Genomic DNA, 25706 nt, shown 5'->3' on the forward strand with positions numbered 1-25706 from the left:
GGCGTCTCGAAAATAATAACAACAGAGTCTGAGAAGCAGGCTTTACAAGAATGTGCTCAACAGAGGGAGCGCCGCTGAAAAGACGATCAGACACACGCAAATACAGAGCAAAGGCACTAAAGGTACATGAAGGGCAAGATATAGCATATATTTTTAAATTATTTGTTTACTTGTCTTTGACAGGTACCATGGCTAGTATAAAATGCACTCTCGGATACCAAGGAAACACAATGTAATACGAATTTTTGAAGCGGCCTAGTCACCTTACACTGCCTATATATTCAAACATGTCACCACATATACAGTATATGTTTGACAACCCCAGTTCTCCTGGGTATGCTAAGGCTCAGTGCCTTAAGAGCTGGAAATAAATTAACCAAAAGCCAGGTACCCTGCTGCAGGCCTCAGATCTTTCTCAAGCACAAAATGAAATCAGGACATCCTGAATGAACAGACCCACCAAAATGCTTTTTCCCAACACCATGATTGAATTTAGCTTAATGACAATGCCATAAGTATTGTCTACAAGGCCTACACAAAGTGTTCACTTTTTGTGTTTTATATTTGTAATTAATTTAGACCATTTGTAGAGATTTGTTGTCACTTTGACATTAGAGTCTTTTTCTGTTGATCAGTGTCAAAAAAAGCCAAATATAAATGCACTGTGATTCAATCTATATACTGTATATAAAAGTCAACGTATGTGTGTGTGTGTATGTATGTTCCAGCATCGCTTACGAACGGCTGGAGCGATTTCCATGAAACTTGGTACACGTGTTTCTCATTGGTTGACTAAAAATACTGTAGGGTGAAATCAACCCTAAGCCACCCCCTTCTGGGTGATCTTGTGGTCTTGTATGCATGTTATCATCCAGTTGACACTCAGAACGACCACCAGAGGGCGAACTGGAGGTGACTGCCAGCACTCTTTATGTCTGAGCCCACCTGCGCTCCTGTTGCTTTTCAAATTAAATAGAGTTGGCCGGTTCTGAGCGTCAACTGCATGATAACATGCATACAAGACTGCAAGACAAGCACATTAGTGAGTCTTCATTGTTTGCTAATTTATTTTTATTTTTAAAGTTGTTTTTTTTTTATTATATTTTTCTCAAACAATTAAAACAAAAAAACAACCTCTTTATTTTCCTCCCGGGCAACGCTGGTTATTTCAGCTAGTGTTATATAATAATAAAATGTAAAAACAGCCATGGGGTGAGTACTTTTTAATATGCTCTGTATCATCTGGTCAGTCTGGTATTTCTTTGTTGTTCAAACACATTACTGTAATGTCCAACACAGAGAGGCCTCCCCAGGAGTACAATCAATGAGAAATCTTTAACTTTCAACAGGTACTCTGCATACGTAATCACGTTAGCAATGGAAGTGGGCAGTAAACGGCTCTGCCATGCCATTCTCTTGCCTCAAATCACTTTACCTCTCATGGCTGAGGGGCAGGAGAAACCTGAAACTGAGTAATAAAACGAACTTAAATGGGAATTGGCCGACAATGAGATTCATGGCTTGTGCACAGATGTCCAGTAAATTGTTCTGCTCCTTTGTGGTTTTCCTCTTTATGCTTTACTGATGCGATTTTCCTTGTTACAGTGAAAGATGTTATAAATAGTAAAATCTGACTGGTGTTTTGTTTGTTGTTTAATAACGTTTTGTTTGTATGGTAGCAGTATTTTCACTAAATCCCACACAGGCCGTGGGCTGCGTTCTTCATTGTGGGTGGCTGTTAAGCAGCTCCGTGATTTGCAGAGCTCTTGAGCAGAATTTGTTCTTTGTCTTTTCTAACAATTCATTAGCGTAGCACTCAGAGTGGTGCGTCATCCCCATTAATTAATTCACCTGGAATCACTATGCATAATAAACAGTCAAAACAATAATAAATGTGGAGGCCTAGTGCTCACCACTTCTGCTTCACAGCTCCAGGAAGGCAGGTTTGACTTTTTTTCTGGTAACTGCGTGAAGTTTATGCTTGTTGTCTTTTTCTGTTACCTTTGTTTTGCTCCTCATCCCAAAGATGTTCTACAATGATGGCAGTAAAGTTACGTGTGTCTGTGTGAGTTTGCCATAAAGTCCTCAGTTCAGTCTTTGCTTCAGATGTGCTGTGTATGCATCCACATGCCTATAGTTTAAAAAAGTTCTGTTAAACTGCCAAATATATGATAATTATTATAATATAACTGGGTCGCCAAGTTATTAATGCTCCTGTCTGAAGGATCCAGCATCCTGGGTTCAAATGCACTCCCAGTGGAGGTTGTGTGGGTTTTTGTGCCTTACTGCAAACACATGAGTGTTAAGCTACATGGTGAATCTGCACTGGCCCTGTGTGTGAGTGGGCCTTACTACAGACTTCTACCCAATGCTGATGGCATAGGCTGCAGCCCCTGCGACCCCAGGTCTAAGAGTTTTATATTGTAATATAACATCTGGTGCCCCATCTAGGCATGGTTCATGCCTTGTGCCCAGAGTTACTGGTGTAGGCTCTGGTCCACTTGACCCAGAACTGCATTAAGATGGTTCAGTATTAGAGTATACAGAATATATGTCACTGGATCCCATTTTTTTGTTATGGGATGTTAAATAAATGGAAGAGCATAAGAAACGTTTTAATGAGAACAAACCGTTCAGTCTAACATAGGCTGTCAACCCTTTTCACTTCTTTCAAATATGTGCTTGGCATTTCTAAGCCCTTGAAGTATTATGTGCCTCCTTGTTCACTATTTGTAACTTCATTCCCTGTATCCATGATTCTCTGTGCGAAAAGAAACTTTCAAACATTAATGCAAAATATATCTTTAACTAACTTGAATCTGTAATATTGTGTCCTTGTTGAAAAAATTACTTTAAAATAACAGCTAGATAATATCTACCATATTTATTCCCTTCACATTTTTGAACATTACCTCTTAAGTTTCCATTTGTTTAAACTGAAAAGGTTCAGTTCCAACAATTTTCTTAATTTCTCAATCCTGGAATCCGCCTAGTTGCTATTCTTTGGACTTTCGCTAGTGCTGTTATATTTTTTTTGCATTGGAGGTGCACATAGCACTCCAGATGAGTCTTCACTAGTGTGTTGTATACCTAAAGCAGAACTTCCTTTGATCTGTGCCATATAACCAAACATCCTAGTAGACTTCTGAGTCACTAATGTCTGGAAAGGGACAGTGATGAGCCAGTGATACGACTTCTCAGTGATACGACGGCCGGAGTAAGAAGCCGGCAATCCACCACAGTTCCCTCCCCTTAGCGAAGCCAACTGGGGCGGAGCGTCCAGCCCCGCGAGGGACGACCTCCTCCAGGAGGACGCGTCAGTCGGGCCTCGGCTGTGTCGTCTAGACCTCCCAGAGAACCTAGGGGGAACGGTGTATCATCTGTCCCTCCATTCCCCTGTCCTCCGAGGACAACTAAGCCAAATGTGGCCCGGCTGATGGCAGTAGTAACAATGCCTTCGTCCTCCCGGTTGTCTTCCGGTTGTCTTCTTCCCTGGGATCTGAAACATCTTGGGAATTCTGTTAGCTCCACCCTTTCCTCCGCTAAGGAGGGGTTTACGGCCGCTTTGCTCCTCTCTGCCCCTTTCTCCACCTTGTCAGGAGACCCACGTTTTATTTTGGGGATCTCCTGCTTATTCTGGGGCTTGTGCTCAGCTTGAGGCTCTCTGTGGAAAAGAGAGAGCCTCTTTGCTGTTTGCACGCCCGTTGTCCTATGTTGTTTCGGAGGCGGCGTCATTAGCACCGCATTGCTCCGGGTAACAGCACTGTTTAGCTATACCGGGGAGATTGGCACTTCCCCCGCCCCTCCGGTAACCAGCGACAACTACCTCATCACACGGGTTGGGGTCTTGAGGTCCGGAGCACTTCGTCACACGCCTGCCCCGGCTCGTCCGATCCTCCCCCCGACCACTCGGTTATCGTGCCACGCTCAACTGTCGGGTTCGCAGTGGCTTGGCACCCACTACTTTTTAATTGCGGGCCCGAATCGCACTGCGTCCCCTTACAATGTACGATACAGGACGGACTCACCTGTATTCCCGCATCGATCATCAGCAGAGCCTCTCAACCCAGCCGCCATAGGAATTCCATTAGTCCTCTCAGCGGCGCTTCGGCTGTAGCTCCCAGTTCCTCCACGCGTGTTTTCAGCTCTTTCAACCCCTGGAAGAAACTGTATATGGGCTCGAGGTACATCTCAAGATCCCGCACGTCTACAAAGTTAGTTACTTCGGCCGGAGGTAATGTTGCTTCCGCGTTCTTCTTACCTGCCGGCTGGGAGCCAATGAACACGTCCGCTTCTGGCACGTGTTCGGCTGGGTCGTGCAAGGGCTCCTGGGACTTGGAGTCTTCCGAAGAGGAGCGGGTAGCCTCCAACGGCTGACTGCGATCTGCCTCTTTTAATTTCTCGGCAGGCCGTTCAATCACATCCCGCTCCTTTTTCCCTTTATTTAACTTCGGCGCTGCTTCGCTCGCCGCCCCCTTCCCTTTCAGGGAGCTCAGACGCGTCGGGGAATGCATGACCTCACCTAAGGATCCGAGGAGGTCTTTTCCGTCCCGGCATCCATCGAGCGAGGTCACGTGGTGGTTTTCGACGTATGGGCTTCCCCTCTGCGGACTCCTAGACTGGCTCGCCTTCTTCTTAACGCAGCCATCTTGCCTAGGTTTGAGGCAGGCGTCCGATTCTCCGTCCGCTTCGTGCAGGCAGGCCTCTGCAAAGCAAGAATAAAAAGTCTCCGGCGGTTCGAGTGCTTTCTCGGCACCTACCTCGGAATGTAGTCGATCCAGTTCTAGCTCCCTATAGTAGTCTTCGGGAGTTGCGATTCTACAACGTTCCAGTTGTCTCCCCGCTCGGGTTTGCTTGGCTTTAAACTGCACCCGGTCTTCCTCACCGCCTGTCAGGTAAGTCCACAGCATCTCAAGCCCATCTGGGACCGAAGTCTTCGCGGTAGATCCAGTCTTCTTCCCAGATTTCTTCCCCATCGTGGTCTGACGTATATTACAGCTCACGGTTGCAGCGCTTTCTGTCGTGGGTGGTTTTTCACCTCGGTGCGTTGAAGAGGGACCTTCTTGGGGTCGTCTGCATACACAATATTTGTTTGTAATTCAGGTCCCCTGCCAACAGACGGCCAGAGAATCCTGATGACCAACGTTCCCTCTAAGGACTTGGGTGTTGTGAGCCAAATTTTTTTTTTGTGAGCCAAAATTTTATCAATTTCAAAACTTGTGAGCCACTTTCTCCTTACCGGCTTCGATTTGTTATTTTACCAACATCGGTTGATTGCGCTTTTTATCAACGCTTCTGTAGGCCTTCGTTTTAGTGGCGATGAAGTATGTCATTTACAAAGTATGTTATTTAGAATTACAAAGTAAAATTACTTGAAAATTCAAAAGTTAAGCATTATAAATATTAATACCAATTTATTAAATTACCAATAGATAGTCATAATCCCAAATCAGTAAGTTTCAAGTGAAACAGTGTGGTAACTTAAAATCAAACTTGAAGTCTTGTACATGTATCATGAATGTCTATTTCTGTACATGTCTTACAGTCTTTCTCTTCTTCCCTTTTCTTTTTTCCAAAACTTATAAACACTGTTGATATTTACATCATATCCAGCTGCTGTGTACAGTTTAATTCGCATAAGATTTTCCAGGTGATCACTGTCCAAGCGATTCCTGGTCTTAACTTTAATGGCGTTCATCAAGCTGAACCCCCTTTCACAATCAGCACTGGAAGCTTGAAAAGTTCCACAAACATCAAGCAAAAGATTTAGTCCTTTGAATTGCTCCTGCTCCTGCTGGGTGAATGCTAGTATGTCCTGAAATGTATTCATTAATCCAGCTTTCATTTTCTCTGAAACGATGCATTTGAAATCCGAAAATTCTTTACAAACATCCTTGGCAAAAATCTTCTCATCTTTCTTGAACAAGACAGAGTAACGCTTAGCCAGCTGTGCAAGATTTTCATGACCAAAAGCAAAATCATCCAGATTTCTTTGATTACAGAAATGGTCTTTATCAAATATGCACCAGTCTTTTAATTCATCAGCAGGAAATCTTCTGTCCAAATGATCACAAATTTGCTTAATAAATTTAAGAATGTTATCTGTTTTTACTGGAGATGGGGAAGAAGCAACTAAATCTTTTACAGTGTCACTGAAATGCACGTGTTCCCCCAGATACTGAGACCTCAGTTTCCTGATTTTAGCTTTGGCAAATTGATATGCCTCTACAGTGGTTAAAGCACTTCTCTGGAAAATTTTGCACAGTTCTGCCAGTTCACCAAGTACATCACATAGGATATGTAATGCCACACGATATTCAGGTTTGCTTAATTTATCAATACAATATTTGTGAACTGGATCATTGTCCTCTTCTACTTGTTCTTTGCAATATTCTAACAAAATGTCATAACTCCTATTCAAGGCAAGTACAGCAAAGTGTCTTGAGAGCCATCTAACTTCATTTATAGGTCTAAATGAAACAGCATCACAGTCTGCAGCACTGGCCATTTCCTGAAATTTATTTTTTTTTACACTTGATCTACTGAACAGTGTATATACTGTTCTTATGAGAGTTTCAATTTCCCTCATTAATGGTAACTGTTTCCAAGCATCATCAATTCCTAGGTCTTCTCGGTGAGCTACACAGTGCTGCTCTAGCAAGTGAGGAATTGATTGTCTTAATATAGCAGCAACACCATTATGCTTTCCAAGCATCACAGATGCACCATCAGATGTAAACATGACCATGCGATTTATGTCCAAGTTATTCTCATTATAAAATCTCCTTATTGCCTCAACTATTGCTGTACTGTTACAAGCAGTCAATTTGGTAATTCCAGCAAAAACAGTTTTATGAATTTTATCAGTAGTTTTTCTAAATTTGATGTACATAATCAGCATTTTTGAAACAGAAATATCTGTACTTTCATCCACCATAAGTGTGTGGAAATCAGATTCTCTAATTTCATTTAAAACTTCTGTTTTTACAACATTGTTAATGCATTCAATGAATTCAAAAGCATAATTTTTGCTTCTCCAACATTCAGGTATTTCTGTGTTTTTTGCCACATGGTCATGAATTTCTTGCACAGACAGCATGGATGCATTCAACTTAACTGCAAGTAAAACATTGTCAATCAACACCTTTACCGCTTCGGGATTCGATCTGTCACGTTCATTCAATTCTTGTCTAACAATCCTATCTTCAGGCGTTTCTTTTAAAAAATTTTGTATGAATCCACGATTCTGATTTCGAAGTTTCGTGACAGCATCCAGATGAATTTTGTGACTTACGTGACGCTTCAAGTAATCAATTTTCCATTCACCCCATTTCTTTCCTGAACTCCATTCTCCGTCAACTCCTGCTTTAAGACAAAACGTACAAACAATGTCTTCCGTTTCACGATATTTAAAAATTTCTCCGAGTTTCACATTCTTATGTCCGGACCCATTTGGCAGGATGGTTTCAACCGAATAATCTGTTAACCATTCCTTCTTGAAGTTATTGCGGCTTCTCTTTGTCGCATTACATAGCAGTTCATCTTGAGCTTTGCGCTTCGACATTTTCATAAATAATGAAAAGAAATTGTAAAGTTCAAATTTTTATTTTTTACTGCGAATTTGCGAAAACAGTAATTTAACGAACGTTATGAATGCGAACTGGACCGGACCGGAACTTCCGACCTTTCAGTAGACAACATCATGGACTTTAATTGAAATATAGACCAGCTGAATGGTGGGAAAGTGCACCAATCACGCGGTCACCGGTCACATGCCATATTACACCAGCCAAGGCCCAACTTCGCCCAAGGCCAAAGTTTACTTCGTTATTATGCCGATTGAATCATGTAGCCCGAGACTCCCGAGTCATGCAGGCAACAGGATTCCCGCCAGGCCGCAGTCCGCCGGCACGTGATTTTACGAAAATTAACAAATCGGCCGCCACGTGCGCTAGGATTAAAAGTTGTGCGCCAAGGTTAAACAGTTGGTGCGCCAGCGCACGCTAGCGCAGCTTAGAGGGAACGTTGCTGATGACTACGCCAATGTAGCAGTAAAGGCCTTTATCCAACCTCTTGAACCCTCAGGTACCACTCCAAACACCAGATGAAAGTACAATAACTATTTATTTTGTACTCACATGCACAAAGTACCCTCCACTCCACACTACTCATATACTTAATCAAACACTAATCACAAACCAATCCTCCTCGCCCAGACACTTCGCCACCCTACCTCCCAGCTCAGCTCAATGTCTGGGCTTTCCCATAGTCCTTTTATACACCCTGACCCGGAGGTGTTCCTGCCCAACAGTCCACAGTTCCTTATTCCTTCCGGGTCAGGGTAAACAGTCCTTTTCTTCACCCCGGGAGCACATCGTTTCTTCCTGTCACGTGACCATGACGTACTCCCGGGTTATAGGGCACATAAGAGCCCACGAGCCCCCCTACAGCAACTCCTAGTGGCCCCCAAAGTATCCAGCAGGGCTGTGTGTAGAAACTACAAAATCCATGAGGCCCTGCTGGAACTCGGGGCACGTATATGCTGTCCGGAGAGCTCCTCCTGGCGGCCTGGGGGTGAGGGCCGGAGTAAGAAGCCAGCAATCCACCACACTATCTATCTATCTATCTATCTATCTATCTATCTATCTATCTATCTATCTATCTATCTATCTATCTATCTATCTATCTATCTATCTATCTGGTTCCAGTGATTTGCTCGACTTTACAATACAAGTGCGGCACATTCTCTACACCAGCACTATAGCTGGAAGGCATTTCTGAGAGCACTTTAGAAAATCGACTGCATTATTAAGGATTCTTACTTATTTGTGGTTAATTACCACTTACAACGTACATCATCTTGTACTTTATTAGGAAACTGTGCCTTATTACTTAACTACAATGTTCTTTCTGAAAAATGATTTCATAATGTTGCATGAGCTGTATTCCGTGTTAAATATTTCATTAGTAATTATAAGTAAAATATACCAATGTATTTTATTATAGTGTTCTTTTCTATAGTATTCATTCATTTTCCTAATTCAGTTATTTTACAAGAGTCTGAGCTTATCCTGGTACAATCAGGCTCTATGGTGGATGGTACATCTTCACAGGATACACTCACTGTGACACACACCATCATTTATATAAGGGCAGTTTTATGGTGGACAATCAGTCTAAATAATGCGTTTTTGTGATATGGCAGAAAACCAGAGAAATATGAGAAAAGCTTATGCAGAAATTGGAAGTAGTCGAAAATAGTCTACCTAGACAGGGTTTGAACCTAGGACTCCTGAGCTGCGAGACATCAACTTTTAACAACTGCTTTGCTCCATCCAGTCTGCCTTTCCATTTTCTGTTCCTATGATTTACAATTCAGGAAAGAGATGGCCAGCGTTAGCTGCTAGGCAGGGACCAACTCTGGACAGATGTCAACAGGGTATATTCCCACCACAGGCCGATTTATAGTCATCCGTTATCTTATACCATGCATTAGGATATGAGAAGAAAATGGGAGTAAAAAAATGAATGTAAAAATTCTAATCAGGTGTATCATGTGCCACCCTAATTTCTATTAAATGTCCATCCATCCTTACATCCGTTTTTTAGCCTCCTTACCTTATCAGATGTGTTTACGTGTAATTTGGAATCACCTTCTGCTGTTAACATGTCTGTCTTTCTGTTTTCTTTCTAAGACTTTTTCCACTTTCATGTGGGTCGCTATATAAGACTAGGCCTCCTCCATTTTGGTCTGTTGTATACTTCCTTGCCTGATACCCCTTTCTCTATTGGCTCCCCCTTCCCACAGTCCATCCACTTTCGTTTTGATTGTCCTCTTCTCATCTGTCCTGACACCTCCAAATCCATGATTCTGCTCTCCACTTTCACCTTGTTTCCTATAATTTTGTTAGAGATTTCCCCAACTTTAGCTTCACCTCTGATTCTCTCATTTCCGATCTTACCAAGCTTTGCCACTCCATGTATCCATCTTAACATTCTCATTTCTGTAGCATCTTGTTTTCTTTCACGCACCCTTTTAACTGCTCAGGTTTCTGATCCAAACAACAATGCAGGTCTGATTGCTGTGTTATACATTTTACTATTCACTCTTGATTTTTTAGTCACATAACATTCCAGGCATCTTTTTTTAATTTTTCTTACCTGATTGCATCCTACGGTTTATTTGGTGTATCACTGACATAGGATATTAGCAGGTGTGTAATATCTGTTCTTAGACTGGCAGATGGCTCCAGAGAGTGAAAAGAAGGCAGAGTGAATAAGCCCTTCCTGCTGGTACAAAGCCTCTACTAACAGCAAGTCTAATGCAGTGCCCCCACTTGGCACACCATGGTACACTGGGTTCCTTGTAGCCCCAGGCTATTGCTGGAGGACCAGTCTCATTAGCCTTGTCAGGCTGCTATGACTAGGAGAAGGAAAACTGCAAAGAGGGAAGTGAGAAACCATCTCAGACATTGTTCCCTAGTCAAACTGGAGAGGTCAGTCCCCTTTGTGGTGTGCTGGGGGAGCCTGGGAATACCATTAAGCTTCTGTCTTGCAGCTGGAGTTTTAATCAAAGGCTAAGCCCACCACAAGAACCGAGGCTGGTGTTAGCAAGGGCTTCCGGTCAATAACAATGACCAGTCTCTCTCTGTCTCTATGAAAAGCAGACTGATTTTGTTCAAATTCAATAATCCTTAAGGAAGTTTGTCAGGAAAGTGTTTTTGGATCCATCCATCCATCCATCCATTATCCAATCTGCTATATCCTAACACAGGGTCACGGGGGTCTGCTGGAGTCAAACCCAGCCAAACCCCGGGCAGGGCGCCAGCCCACCACAGGGCACACACACACACCAAGCACACACACTAGGGACAATTTAGGATCGCCAATGCACCTAACCTGCATGTTTTTGGACTGTGGGAGGAAACTGGAGCACCTGGAGGAAACCCACACAGACACGAGGAGAACATGCAAACTCCACGCAGGGAGAACCCAGGAAGCGAACCCGGGTCTCCTAACTGCGAGGCAGCAGCGCTATCCACTGCACCACCATGCTGCCCATGTTTTTGGATTAATTTTTTAATTAAATTTAATAATGCTTAAAGAAATTAACACACAATCCAAGTTCAAATTAATTATTAGTACACAGTAAAAACATGAACATTCCAAATCAATAAAAAAAGAAACACTTAAAAACTATCTTACAGAGCAGGTCACCATGTTTAGCTTACAAATTTCTTCAGATTTTTACGTGCCTATGGTAGTGCTGTTAGATTTTATAAACAGTTTCAATAATTTATACAATATTGTATGCAATATAGCATTTCAATAAATTACAGAGGTTATAGCACACTCCTGCTGTTTTACGTACCTTTGTCTGGAATAATATCTTGAATGGAGTATGTTGTACAAAATGGCAATATCTCAATTACACCCATTTAAAAGCATTGGGGAGTTGTTCAGTTTTAAAACAGAGAAGCGCTCTGTGTGACTTCAGTTACTGAATAATTTACTCTTTCTGATTTCCTTTAGGAGAGACTTTTTTTCCACTAGTTCTCACTGGTGCAGTGCTTGTGCTGCTGCCTCGCAGTAAGGAGACCAGGGTCCACGTCATGGGTCCTCCATGCAGGAGTTTGCACGTTCTCCCCATGTCTGTGTGGGTTACCACCAACTGTTCAAAGACACGCAGGTCAAGTGAATTGCCGAAGCTAAATTGTCCCTTGTGTGTGTTTGAGGTGTGTGTGTGTATTTATCCTGTGATGGACTGCCACCTTGCGCCCAGTGCTAGCTGGCATAGGCTCCAGCTGGACTAAATGGATTAGAAAATGACATGACCTGACTATTTCTCATCTGAAAGCCAGCACTGACGGTAAAACAGATCCCCAGTACAAATGTGTGGATGCTATCACACCGTCACCTCGATAGCTCACTTCTGCTTCGTGAAGTTGTACCAGGTCACTGTAATAGTCGTTGTAAACGTAAAATTAAAGATCGCAAACAAGGAAAGCCAAAAGTTACTCACATTGTCTGGGACTGGATGAAAGAGGACAGCCAGAAGTCTCCTAAGTGTGGCTCTGTAAGCTGTGACGAAGTGAGTGTGCTCAGTATTTACATTACACTAAACACAACGTCATGGCTGCATTATTATCTGCAGATTATAGTAATTCAATGTTTCGCTAATGCTACAATCTCTCAGCAGAAAGCCACAATGACCTGCAACCCATCATGGTTCATTGCTGCCAACAGTTTTAGCCTTAGACTTCACCACAGGTTTTAACTCTCCATTGGGTGCCTCTTTTAAACATTTTATGTTTAGGAAGTATGAGCTACAATTAGCCGTAAGCCCTGCACAACTAATGACAGTGCATCAATCGATGTCATTTTGGCATCAGTTGAGTTGTAATCTGCTGTCTATGAAAGCAGTTTGAGGCACACAAGCCTACTTTGGCTACGTTTTTAACGACACAATATTGTAAAATGCTTTTGAAAACCTTGTGTTTTATGCACTCTGCTAATACATGTAATCATATTCGGTTATCATTGTTGTTCTTTGATATGACTCATTTGTTATAAAAATATTTAATAAACCAAAATGTGACAACTTTATCTTTGAGAAAGTAAATAAACAAAAATGTAAAATGTAACTTTCAAAACCGTTTCCAAATTCACCTTGCGCTACTCCATGAGTGCGTGTTCTTACCTTGTTCACGGAGTCCTAAATGAGGCACATTACCTGCAGCGTCAGTTACGGCACTATGAGTGTGTGGTGTGACTCCCCGAGGGCGATCATTGTTGAGGCCCCGAGCAGCTCGACCAGGCCAAGGGGATGCCCACGTAACACCTAGCTGCAGCAGATAGATGGTCAGTTCTGGAGGGTGGGACTGGATTGCTTGTCTGCCTTTAACAGCCAGGATCCTGAGCTGTTTCGTTATGTGGTGGGTGAGGCAACGCGTTGTACCAGTGCATGCCCCCTAACCTAACCTGACCTGACCTGACCTGAACAGAACTGGACATGCCTTTTATCCAATGCTGCCAAGATGGCTCCCTTTAACCCTGATTTGCATTACATGGATTTGGAAAGGTTAGGTTAGATAAATTATTTACTCACTAGCCGTGGTACCTGTCGAAAACAGTTAATAGAATAATTTAGCGCAGCTGCCTTGCAGTTAGGAGACCCTGGTTCGCTTCCCGGGTCCTCCCTGCATGGAGTTTGCATGTTCTCCCCGTGTCTGCGTGGGTTTCCTCCCGGTGCTCCGGTTTCCTCCCACAGTCCAAAGACGTGCTGGTTAGGTGCATTGACGATTCTAAATTGTCCCTAGTGTGTGCTTGGTGTGTGGGTGTGTGTGTGTGTGTGCCTTGCGGTGGGCTGGCGCCCTGCCCAGAGTTTGTTTCCTGCCTTGCGCCCTGTGTTGGCTGGGATTGGCTCCAGCAGACCCCCATGACCCCGTAGTTAGGATATAGCGGGTTGGATAATGGATGGATGGATTGTGTCTCTTTCCCTCCATATACCTTCAATGCCTTTCCTCTGTATTTGTGAGTGTTTGAGCCTCTCTTTACAGGCGCTCGTATTTTCAAGTGCATTTCCATGGAGTCTGCTTCTCTGACTCCAACTAAGAAGGTGACTGTCTCAACGTGTGCCTTTACTCCTCATCATGTGTCTCACACTTCCGCTTTCGTTGTGTAACCAAAGCCAAACTGACCAATCACATCAAAGATAAACTGACAAATCACGCCAAAACTAAACTGACAAGTCACACCACAGTCAAACTGACCAATCAGATTGTTCTGAGGGACTGGACACACAGAACGTAGTGTTTTAGTATAGAGTAGATTTAGCTGACAATGTATACTAAAGTAACTTCAGGTCTTAAGTTAATAGTTCAGTAGTGCTGTTTCCATATTTTCCCAGGTCAGGATGCTTGCTTACTTGCATGTTCTTAATAGTTTTGTCAGCATAATAACTAGTCCAGCATTAACACATCCTAACATAAACACATTTATCAGATTCTGATACATTCTTAGAGTAATTACTGGGGCATGTTGCATATATCCTTGAGTTCTCTGGTCCGGCTCCTTAAATCACTAGGCCAAACTCCTCAACTGTTCACTGCTGCTTCCCATTCCTTGGGACAGGGACCAAGGCTCAATAGATGTTAACTGGGTGACATATTTTAATTTATGGAGGATTTTTTTTTTCATTTTTAAGAGGATGCGCCGAACCCTTGAGTTTATTTAAGGGGTTGTGTGCTGCTGAATAAATCCACATGTACAGTTGCTGTGCTGCCATTACCTCTCCCATGCCTCTGTCCGCTGAAGTTCAGTCCACCTGCCTCCTTGATTTAAGGATTTGAGAACTTTGTTGATGCCTTTCGTCTTTACTGAAGGAGGCTGAGATTCCTGCATGCAAATCCTGATATTTGAGTGAGCTGAGCTAGTCCTCAAAATGAGCCATTATTTAAAATACAACAAGGATGTGCTTGCTGGAAGGTTTTTAAAACCGGATCAACAGTGTTGTGTGTGTGATGTGCTTCATTATAGCGAGGATCATCTTAGCATCAGCTTATTTAATTACGTGTAACGTCTGCCACTGAGAGCTGTGACATTAATTCATGGCACGTTCCTCGCAGTTCAGAGCGCTAATGGGAATACTTAAAGAGGTCCTCCCATGCCTCACCTCCACTAATGACTTCTCAATCGTTGTCTTACAGTATCACACCTTGACTCTTCCCTCGTTTCAAATTATAGAATGCAGAAACAACATCAACGGCAACATAAAACATTTTTCTCTCACTAAAATATGCTTAAATTCAATTTCGTTTTTACAGCTGGCTGATTTGGAGTGCCATAGAGACATAATAGACAGTCATAAGAGAGCCAACTCTGCCAGTGCCGAGTTCAGTTTATTCAATCATTTATTTTCCAAACAAGCTTATTCCATTACAAGCATACTGTATTAGGGCAAAGATGGGCACAAGGCAGGAATCAAAATGGGGGTAGGATGCCAGTTTACCACAGGGCAAACTCATTCACAGACCCACACTGGGTCAAATTAGATCCAACGGAAACCGTCATTCATATCCAATGAGTGATGGAATTTACAAACCCAGGACTTTGGATCAATCACTCCACCACCCCCATGCCACACAAAACTATCCATACGTTACTGGCTCCTCATATTGCAGTGAGTCTCATGGGACTAGATATCAAGTAAATTCTTTTCAGTTATTTGGTATACGCCTTACTTGCTATTGGCAACTTGGAAATTCTGTGCAAATTTACAAATATAGTATAGAAAAAATAAAACACAGAATCAGATTCAGATCATAGCTACTGTACACCAGCCATTGGTCAATCACAACTGTTAAGTCGGTAGTTAAGGAAAACTATGATGTGACAAGCACCAAACTTCGTGATGACATTAGGGACCTGCAATGCCACATATCGTAAAATCTCGCGTATAACACACAAAATTTTCATTCATTTTACACATAAATCAACATAAAACATCTGTTGCTGGTTCTGTGGCCACTCTCACTCCGGGTTCGCCATCTCTGGCTCCAGTGGCAGTGGCTGCATGGGGGTGGCAATATAGGTCGCAGTACAACTCAATCTGGTTTGTCATTGGTTACCTCTTGTCATTGTAAGTGGCGGTCATCTCAGGCGAACATTGCTGTAGGCATATTAGATACATGAATGTTTTCAAAACCACAATCAGGTGGGCACCGATCAGCTGATGCTGGCACCTCACTTTCATTTTCGATCTTGATCTCCAGATCATTTGCACCAAAATCGGCTTCTGACAAGTCAGAGTCTGATTCAGAGTAATAAAATATACGCAAAAGTTTGTCCACTGAGTATTGTGCTTTATGCATTCACTTTGCTCTCTCGCCAGATGTTGATGCCATTTTTGCCGTTCTTTGCTCGTCACTGCTCATGCACATGCAGGGATTAAACGTCAAGTCATTGAGTCTAACATTCCTTAAAGCAAGGAAAATCTACCTTAAACTGTATCGGTGAGTTTTTTCAACGTTTACAGCTGAATATCGCCCTCACCCCTCCTGTCAACAAAAGTTGATATCTGTCCTACAAGAGTTTCGAAAATCTTGAAAAGTTAAGGTTGCGCATTGTATATTCATTTTTTTACTTGAAATTTTTGGGCCAAATCAGCATGCGTATTAGACGAGAGTGTGCATTATATGCGAGATTTTACAGTAAACATGCAAAATAAAGCTGGCAATGGAAAAAAGGTAGAGTAATCCCTCACCTATCGCAGGGGTTACGTTCCAGAGCCCCCCGCGATAGGTGAAAATCCGCGAAGTAGCGACCTATATTTATTTTATTATTTATACATATTTTAAGGCTTTATAAACCCTTCCCACACTCTTATAAACCTTTCTCACTCTCTTGTTAACCTTTCCCACGCTCTTATAAACACTTCCTATGCTCTTAAACACTTTCTACATTCTTAAACACCTCAGACCAACACTGCACACTGCCTGCACGCAGCGATCAGACGTCAATGTGTCTGCACTCGCTTTGTGAAGGGGGGCAGCTGAACTCACGCTGAGCAGAAATGGACTTTGTGCTGCTTCTGCCAAAATGCGTGCTTGTCGCTCTGCGCGAGGAGTGTGTGTGTGTGGGTGTGTGAGAGCTGAACGCACCTTCGCTCAAACCTCCCCCCTCCCCGGAAGCGCAGTACGCTCCTGCCACTTCGCATTGTCAAGGGGGTGGGGAGCTGAATGAACGCTAAGGAGAAGTGGACTTTGTGCTGGCTTTGTGCTGCTTGTGGCTCTGCGTGTCAATAATTTTAAGCCTGTACATCACCAATTTTCCTGTCTCACTGTCTTGTCTTGCGTGAAGTTAAAATGTTTTATAATAGTGAGATATTACTCATATCCTTAGCCCGACATCCACATATCATATGTGTTAACAAAGTGTGTTTTATAAGTTTACATGTGTTTAAAGCATGTGGGATGGGTATTTTAAGGCTTAAACTATAAAAATGTTTATTTATATGGTCTTTCTATATCGCGGATTTTCTCCTATTGCTGATGGGTCTGGAACATAACTTCCGCGATAGGCGGGCAATCACTTGTATTTAAAAACCCGCGAAGTCGTGAATCCGCGAAAAGTGAACCGCGAAGTAGCGAGGGATTACTGTACTTGTGTACGAAACGGACGGCATGACAAAGGAAAACAGAAGTATATTTATTGGGATAAAAAAAATATAGAGAAATTGAAATATTGGAATATTATAGAAATTCAGATCGTGGCACCAAATTGAAGAGGGAAGGTTTCCCACTACCCATTCTAGTGTAGGGCTCCATTGGGGAGGTGTCACTACTGTCCATTTAGTACACAAGTACCAAAAAAATGACTCAAGTGCAGGTGCCGACTTCTGCTCTACATTGCCCCCCTTGCACCATTATTAATAACACTGGTCTACAAAAAATATTTTTTGTTTGTTACTGGGAACTTCAGAGCAGCTCTTTATTAAGTTTTTTACACTGATTTCATATATGAAATCGTAATTAAGCTAGCACGTCAGGTTTTTGAAATACACATCATTGATGTCTTGACACTTTTGAATATCAATATAACATATCAACACGATATCTGGAGTTTGACCTATGTCCCACCAAAATTGTTTTGATGTGTTTATTCTGAAAACAAACCAGAAGACGATACCAGAGACACGTTATAGAATATTTATATCAATTTACCTCAATATAAAAGTGAGGTCAGCGTGCCCAAAAGTGTTGGAGGCACTCGCTTTTGCGCTTGTACTGCACATCCGTCTCTCTTTGCAAGAACCAACAGTAGTCACCCATCATGCTCGGAGTGAATTTTCCCCGATATCAGTTTTCCTTCACCTTTATATCTTGTTGAAATCTTTCCCCATGCTCATCTCTGACATCTCTTAGATTTGGTGGAAAAAAGTCGAGATGAGAATGTAAAAAATGCATTATTATCTTCAGTTACATTCTGGCTCCCGTAAGCTAATACAGTGGATCCTTGTCTTACGAACTTAATTCGTTTGTGAGGGCTGATTGTAAGTCAGGACTATTTTTCCCATAAGAAATAATGAAAATACCCAGAATGCATTCCGAACCTCCCACAGCAACACTTACTTAACCTTTTCATGATAAAAAAGGGTTGTATAATGTGCATAATTTACCAAAACACCAATAATTTTTCTAATGTACTAACCAAAAAGTTATAAAAAGTGCCTAGCCTACCATAAACAACAATTTCATACTGTACTCACCATTTAATTTGACATCTTTGGGCTGCAGGAAGGGAGGAGGAGGAGGAGAATGAAATGGAAGGTGGTTACTGTTTGGAAGGAGCCTCCTTATACAAATCTTTTCTTTGTAAAATTGTCGAGATGGTGGATTTCGACATGCTGTACATATTAGCGAGATTGGTCACACGAACACCACTCTCATATTTCTGCACAATTTCCTTCTTCGTTTCGATTGTGATCACTTTCTTTACCTTCGTTACCTTCTCTCCCTTCTGTAGCAATTATCGAAATAAATTATATATATCACTGCACTGACCGAAATTACGTCCACAAACACATGTATCTGGGCTTCGACTGACGCTTCCGAACACTCTCGGCTGTTTGTTTACAATTGCGCAAGCGGATACACGTGACCGCATTCGGGTCGTAACGCAAGACGTTGGTCGTAAACCAAAACAAAAATTTTGGTCGTAAAGCAAGTTGTTCGCATGTCAGGCCGGTTGTATATCAAGGGTCGACTGTATACTTTCAGCATATTCTCCAAAAGCTCAGTATAATTCTCTGCTCTGTAACTGAAAAGAAAATTCTGGAGAACCTGCACGAATGAGGGTGCTGATTCAGTTGGCTTCAGTTTCCTTTTGAACTCATCGTCAAGCATCACTCACGGATTTCAGGGCCAACAAAAACACCTTCCTTAATTTTGGCTTCACTTTTCTTGAGACCAAACTTATTCCTTAAATGCTGAAATGCATCGCCTTTACTGTCCAGTCACCCTAGTTGTCCAAGACCTGGAACATCATAACTAAAAAATGGGATGTGCTGGACGAAAACGGTTTTCAGATTTGGAGTCAGCAAGTGAAATTTGTTAAAGTACAGATGAAAGAATCCCAATAGCAAAATGCTTGTTGACCAGTGAATCGTGGTGAAAGAGATGCTGATAAGGAACACAAAGACCTAAATAATTAGATGGTATAATGCAGATTTCTACAAATCCATTTACCACATCCCATTAAATCTGCCATTTCAATTTAATTTTGACGGAGGGTTTGAACCTGACGTTGTACCCCACTACACAGGCTAAAATTGTATAGTAGGACTGTCCAGCTCCCCCGTTATATAGCTTTTATTCCCCACACTTGCTCAGTAATTAACTTCCTCAGCATTATGTTTAACCCCGAAAAATGAGATAAACACATTGACATTTTTTCAAAAGAAAAAATGTTACATGTACCAGAAATGTAAATACCAAACTGCCAACATAAATACACTAGGAATGGTAGGTATAATGTCCATTGCTGTACTGATGCAGATTTATTCCTTCGTGTGATGGCTTGCAACAGTCACCAATGTATAGCTCAATGTTGCAATCGGGACAGTAGAAACGTGTTTCTTTATGCACATGAGATGGCAGAATGTTAGCGACTGATCCGCGCGATTGACGTGCCCCTTGTTTTATTGCAGGCTACCACAGCCTACAATACACCAACTTAGTGTCTTCCCCGAAGAGAACATTGACAGTTGCTGAATTATGAAAAGTGCTTGGCTGCTAACAGCTTGCTTGCCCTTGCACTCAATTACAATTATTTTGACATTTTTTCATGCAACTACTGTCACGCAACCTCATTCACTGGGCATATCACAGTGTTTTGCTCGTACAGTGCCATATCATGTATCACTTTCTGTGTCAACGTCCCAATTCACATCGTCTTCACTATCACTCAAATCAAGCAATGATTCATGTCATTCTGAAACCACCTTCACGGCCTCTCATTTGCCAGTTTGTTTTTGTTGGAGGCTCCGCCCTACTCATAAATATTTATGAGTTACATAAGAATGGCAATTTATTTTTACACATAGAAGTATTAATGATTTATTGCAGCATATTGTTTCATCCACTACATGGCAATAGAATACTGTCCTCAGAGTTATCCAGGATTAAAAATCTAAAGTGGGTCATTAAACGTCACCCCGAGTCTGACTCGTGGTTAACCGTACCTGCATAGAATTTCTAGCCAAAGTCATGCTTGGGGTTAACACCAAGGATGTTAAGAAAGTTTATGCAGTGGCTTCAAGTTTTCTTTCCTGCCACTTTCTTAATCAGTGGCCACTTTCTGCTGTGAGTTGACTTCTTTTCACCTCGTTTTAATTGCCTTGTTTTTTTTTTTTATTTTTTTAATTTAGATGACTTAATTTCTTTTTTTCCGTACATGGCAACCAAACAAAAATGAAATGCGGTGAAGTGAGCCAACTGATGACTTGCTAGGTTGGGGCCTCAAACTTCAACCAGTTTCACTCTAAGTTTCTTAATTAAAATTAGATTCTTGTTGTTAACTAAACCTGTTATCTAATTTCATGGCTTGTCTGTGCTCTCATTTTACCACAGCAGACGTTCCCAAAACTGTTCATTTTCTTTTTCTAAGAAGAATTTCAAAATGTTTTGGTGACCTGAGCAGACCAACAATGCTGAAACCTTCACCTGTCTGTATTTTCAGATTTTGTATGATGGACACAGGTTAGCTGGTCCAGTGTTGGCTCATTTTGTATCTCATTATTGTTTGGCTGCTAATTATGGAATAAGGAAACAATTAAGGCACCTGAGTCTTAAATAGCAAGTCAATAAAAAATAAAGCAAAATATTGAATTAGCAGCAAAATCTGGTCACTAATTTAGAAAACAGATAAAACAAAAACCTGTAGCCATTGAGGCCCTCCAGGCCCTTGGAGTTGGACACCCCTGCCTTAGATGGACACCGCCCAAGAGAAGAAAGCAAGGGTTACTAAAACCAACCTGACAGAGGACAGTGACAGATGGGTCTTACCTGGAGCAAGGCATGACATGTTGATCAAGACAAGGAAAGATGGAGTCAGGTTGTCACAGCCTTATATCCCGGGAGGGACAAAGCTGATTAACTATCAGTGCTGTCTCATGGATCCAAAATATACTTAATTAAAATATTTTTCATTTTTTTAAGTAATCAAATTCAAATACTGTATGTATTTCTATTTTTGAATAAATGAAATCCATCTGTTGTACAATTGGGACCACATCATGGGTTTGATTCCCTTGTCCATTTGTTATCCAGTTGTGTGAACTGTACACAATCTCCCTGTGTCTGTGTAGTCCTCCCGGCATCCCCACAGATGGATGTGATTGGTTGATTGGTGAGTGGCCCCTTGTGTGTGTGGACAAGTGGTCTCTGTGAATGACTGCTACGTCACCCAGGGCTGGTTCCTTCTGTGCACCTGATTCTGCCTGTTATGTTATAATGTCAGCACCCTTTATAGGCACCATATAGTGTGTCAATGGTGAGACCTGAACTTGTGGTTTTCATGATGCAGAGCCTTAGCTGCTACGCCACATTCCCTGTCTTCATAGCCTAACCTGGCTAAGATGAATCAACTAGGCCTCCCGCCACCCCACCCTCTCTTCCACCTCCACCCAGCTGAACTGTCATTCTTTGAAACTCTGCCTGTGCCTTTTCTTTGTAAGTTAAGGTGGCAGGCTCAACATCCTTCTGAGCTCCATGAAAGAACACAACCTTCAAGTGTGAGGGATACCCACCGCAGTATGCTGATTGTTATCTGCACATAATGGTGTGCTGCTGTTTGACATTGCTTTGCTGGGATCCACTAATGATATTTTCTGCTTCACAGCGAAGATGTCTGCAAGCGGGGCTTCACTGTAATCATCGACATGCGGGGTTCCAAGTGGGACTTAATCAAACCTCTGTTAAAAACCCTGCAAGAAGCCTTCCCTGCTGAGATTCATGTTGCACTTATTATTAAACCCGACAATTTCTGGCAAAAACAGAAAACCAACTTTGGCAGCTCCAAATTCATATTTGAGGTAAGACATTTCATGTCACTTTAAGTTGTTTTTCTCCTCTCAGTATGTTAACACTTTTTATTTATTTCTTTTCTCTTGGGTTTAGATGCTGAAGTGTTGATACAGCATCGGTCAGATGTTAATATAAAACCCAGCTTTCAATAACATCCTTATAATATACCTAACTCATTTAATTTTTATATTTTAAAATAATTTAAACAACTGTGTGCAAGTAGGACAGTTGACGTTGGTCGAACAGAACATAAACTTGTTATAGTGTGACTTGTAGGATGGTGAGCTTTTTCAAAGATTCAGTGTCCATTTCATAAGCCGTACTTGTTGCTTTTAAATAACACAGAGTGTTTAGCTATAAAGCTCTGGCAAGCAACATCACCTCAGATGAAATATTTCCTAGATATTAACGTTTAAGCAGTGTCTAAATAAATGCTGATGTACCTGCTTTAAAAATATCCTCGCTCAGAGCATTAGCTGATTGCTCCTCACTGGATGGAGCCTACAGATGCATTCACCGTGTTAAAGTGTTCATCCCGTGACTTTTAGCTGGGGAATGGCGGGCCTGCAGAGGACCCCTTAGGCCAGATAAAGTAGGTGGCTTCTACAGCCTTCCCAACCTGAGACTTTTCTCCTGCTTTAAGAGAAACCTTTATTGACATAAACTATTAGCTAATGAGGATCAATAATATAATAATATCTATATATTATTACATAGTACATTTTTCTATCTGTCCATGTTTCTACCTCCTCAGACTGTTTATTTCACAGTGTGATTAATCTGTCTTGGAGTGCCATTCAGATCTATCTATCTATCTATCTATCTATCTATCTATCTATCTATCTATCTATCTATCTATCTATCTATCTATCTATCTATCTATCTATCTATCTATCTATCTATCTATCTATTATATAGTGCCTTTCACATCTATCTATCTATCTATCTATCTATCTATCTATCTATCTATCTATCTATCTATCTATCTATCTATCTATCTATCTATCTATCTATCTATCTATCTATCTATCTATCTATCTATCTATCTATCTATCTAATTGTTTCATTATATGGTGCCATTTACTATCATCTGTTTTTCAGATAGACAGTTTTCTGGTTTTAGTTTTAGTATCTATCAGTTTTTCAGATCCCCAAACAGGACCACTTTATGAAACAGTGAGCAGAACCCCACCATTTGCATTTATTTAAAAATGGGCTAAAGCTAAAATCCACAATGTTTACATCCATTTTTTCACACTTCCTTCTTTTACAGTTTTCAAGAAGCAGCAGTCTCAGGGTGTCGGCTGACCTTTTCTTCTTATACACAAGAAATGATCATAATGTATGTTTTCACCTGTAAGCACAAAAAAATGAAACTCCTAGATGCAGTCTATCCGGGCAGTCTGTGAAGGTTTCACCCCCAGATGCCTCACATTCTGTTTTATGTTTTGAACCATCAAATCTAAAACAGGTGGAAACTCATTTGCCGCCGCAGGGCACACCAGCCCTAATTTAGAAGCCTCTCGTCTGTAGTTAAATTGAATTTAAAGGTTACTGGGTACGTTACTGTAGCTCAGGGCTGATGTTTTCAGTCAAAAAATCAGGCGCATGGTGCACATGATTGTCACCCGCCTAACTAGCCACTGTACGTCAGGCATTTTAGAAGACTGAATATTTCCAAAAAGGTGCATTGTTGGTGGTTATAAATGAAGGACATGATGGTCTTGCTGACATGACATCTATCCAGTATATGTTTAATGGTGTTATAGTGGCCAAACAAGATCTCATATAACAGTCAGTCTTTTCATATAGTGCCTTTTACAAGAAGCACCTTACAGTATAAAGAAAGCAAAAATGCAGAGCTGAGTAACAAAATAAAAGCAGATTTGCTGTATATTGTATGTTACTTTCATTTTGTTCACATTGCAATAAATGAACAATTCTTTTTGTTTTAGCTCAAGTTGGTAAAGTCATTGGCTACTTTGATTGATGCTTCATCAGGACTGTTATATTTTAAAATATTGTAAGACCTGGTGATATGGTGCTTTGAATGTTGGCTCAGTGACACCACTGGTGGTGGAGGCGTTTGAATGTTCTCCTGGTATCGCACACGGTCACCTGACACATCCCTAAGATGTGTGTTTTAGATTGGTGGAAATCTCAAATTAGATCCATGTCAGTGAGCTCCGCATATTCACCCACCTCGTCCAGGGTTGGTTTTACTTGCACTTGATGCTGCTGAGATAGGCTTCAGTCCACATGACTCCCAAGCTGCAGTAAGGAGATTTGATTGTTCCAGGATATGGCAATGCCTTAAAATAAAGTGATATTTGATCTTTTTTTGAGGATGAGAGGATGACGCAGTAGTTTGCCCTTCTAACTCCCAGCTCAACAGTCCTGAGTCCTCTCCTTGTGCTGCTTATGTTCTCCTAATGTCCACATGTCTTTTCTTCGAGCATTCCCATTATCGAGACACTCACTTAGATTAATCCTTAACAGTAAATTGTCCTGGTTTGAGTTTAGGTGTTTGCAATGAACCGTTGTCTTCTCCAGAACTGGTTTTCCTCCTCTACTGTGCAATGAAAAACCTGGCCTTTGAAAATAAACAAATGAACAGGTGCACATATTAAGACTTTTTCAATCTTCAGAGTTATACTAATAATAAGATTTCTAACAGTGTTTCCCTTCTTGAATTTTAGACAAATATGGTCTCAGTTGAAGGCCTGACAAAACTAGTGGATCCATCTCAGCTCACTGAAGATTTTGATGGCTCCCTGGAATATAACCACGACGAATGGATAGAGCTGCGTGTGTCCTTGGAAGAGTTCATCAGCAATGCCATACACTTGCTGTCTCGACTGGAAGAGCTGCAGGAAATGCTAGCAAAGAAGGAGTTTCCAGTTGATGTTGAAGGGTCCAGAAGACTCATCGAAGAACACACGCATCTCAAAAAGAAGGTGATGAAGGCCCCTGTGGAGGAGCTAGACCGAGAGGGCCAGAGACTCCTGCAGTGCATCCGGTGCAGTGATGGCTTCTCTGGAAGGAACTGCATCCCCGGCAGTGCAGACTTCCAAAGTGTTGTGCCAAAGATTGCCAGTCTCCTTGACAAGCTGCACTCGACTCGGCAACACTTACATCAGATGTGGCACGTCAGGAAATTGAAACTGGACCAGTGCTTTCAGCTTCGATTGTTTGAACAAGATGCAGAAAAGGTAAGCAGTAGTAGTATTGTGACAGAGTACACTGAAATTCTTACCTGCATGTCAAGCCAACATGTGACATGTTACCACTCTCTGGCGTCAAGTATTTATTCACCATAACTCACTGACTACATGTCTTACATTTCCATCTATACCTTATGAGATCTATCAGTATTTAATACCTTATGCTCTTTTCTCAAAAGAAGTGTATAATGTATGAAAGTGACAGAAAGTGGCAATTCAATTCTGTCAGCTAAATGGTGACTCACATACACATACTGTTACACCTTTATTGGGTGCACTGGACATAACAGGACACAAATAATACAGCATATGTCAAGTCAGTCATTGGCAGGATAAGCTTACACCACAAAGTATGCACACTAAACCATTGTAAAAAGATAAGAGACATACAGAGGAA

General features: G+C 41.6%; 1 protein-coding gene across 6 annotated transcripts in view; it reads left to right on the top strand.

The window, feature by feature from the left end:
• The window catches only part of kalrna (kalirin RhoGEF kinase a), a 797086-nt gene that overhangs the window by 329951 nt on the left and 441429 nt on the right, over positions 1-25706 (top strand). For all 6 annotated transcript variants that reach the window (XM_051930993.1, XM_051930994.1, XM_051930990.1 and 3 more), the window contains exons 4-5: positions 21901-22093; positions 24785-25297. In XM_051930993.1, the coding sequence (XP_051786953.1) occupies positions 21901-22093; positions 24785-25297 (706 nt within the window). The remainder of the gene's footprint in view (positions 1-21900; positions 22094-24784; positions 25298-25706) is intronic.

The sequence above is a fragment of the Erpetoichthys calabaricus genome, chromosome 8, assembly GCF_900747795.2.
Source record: "Erpetoichthys calabaricus chromosome 8, fErpCal1.3, whole genome shotgun sequence".
Classification (NCBI taxonomy): Eukaryota; Metazoa; Chordata; class Cladistia; order Polypteriformes; family Polypteridae; genus Erpetoichthys; species Erpetoichthys calabaricus.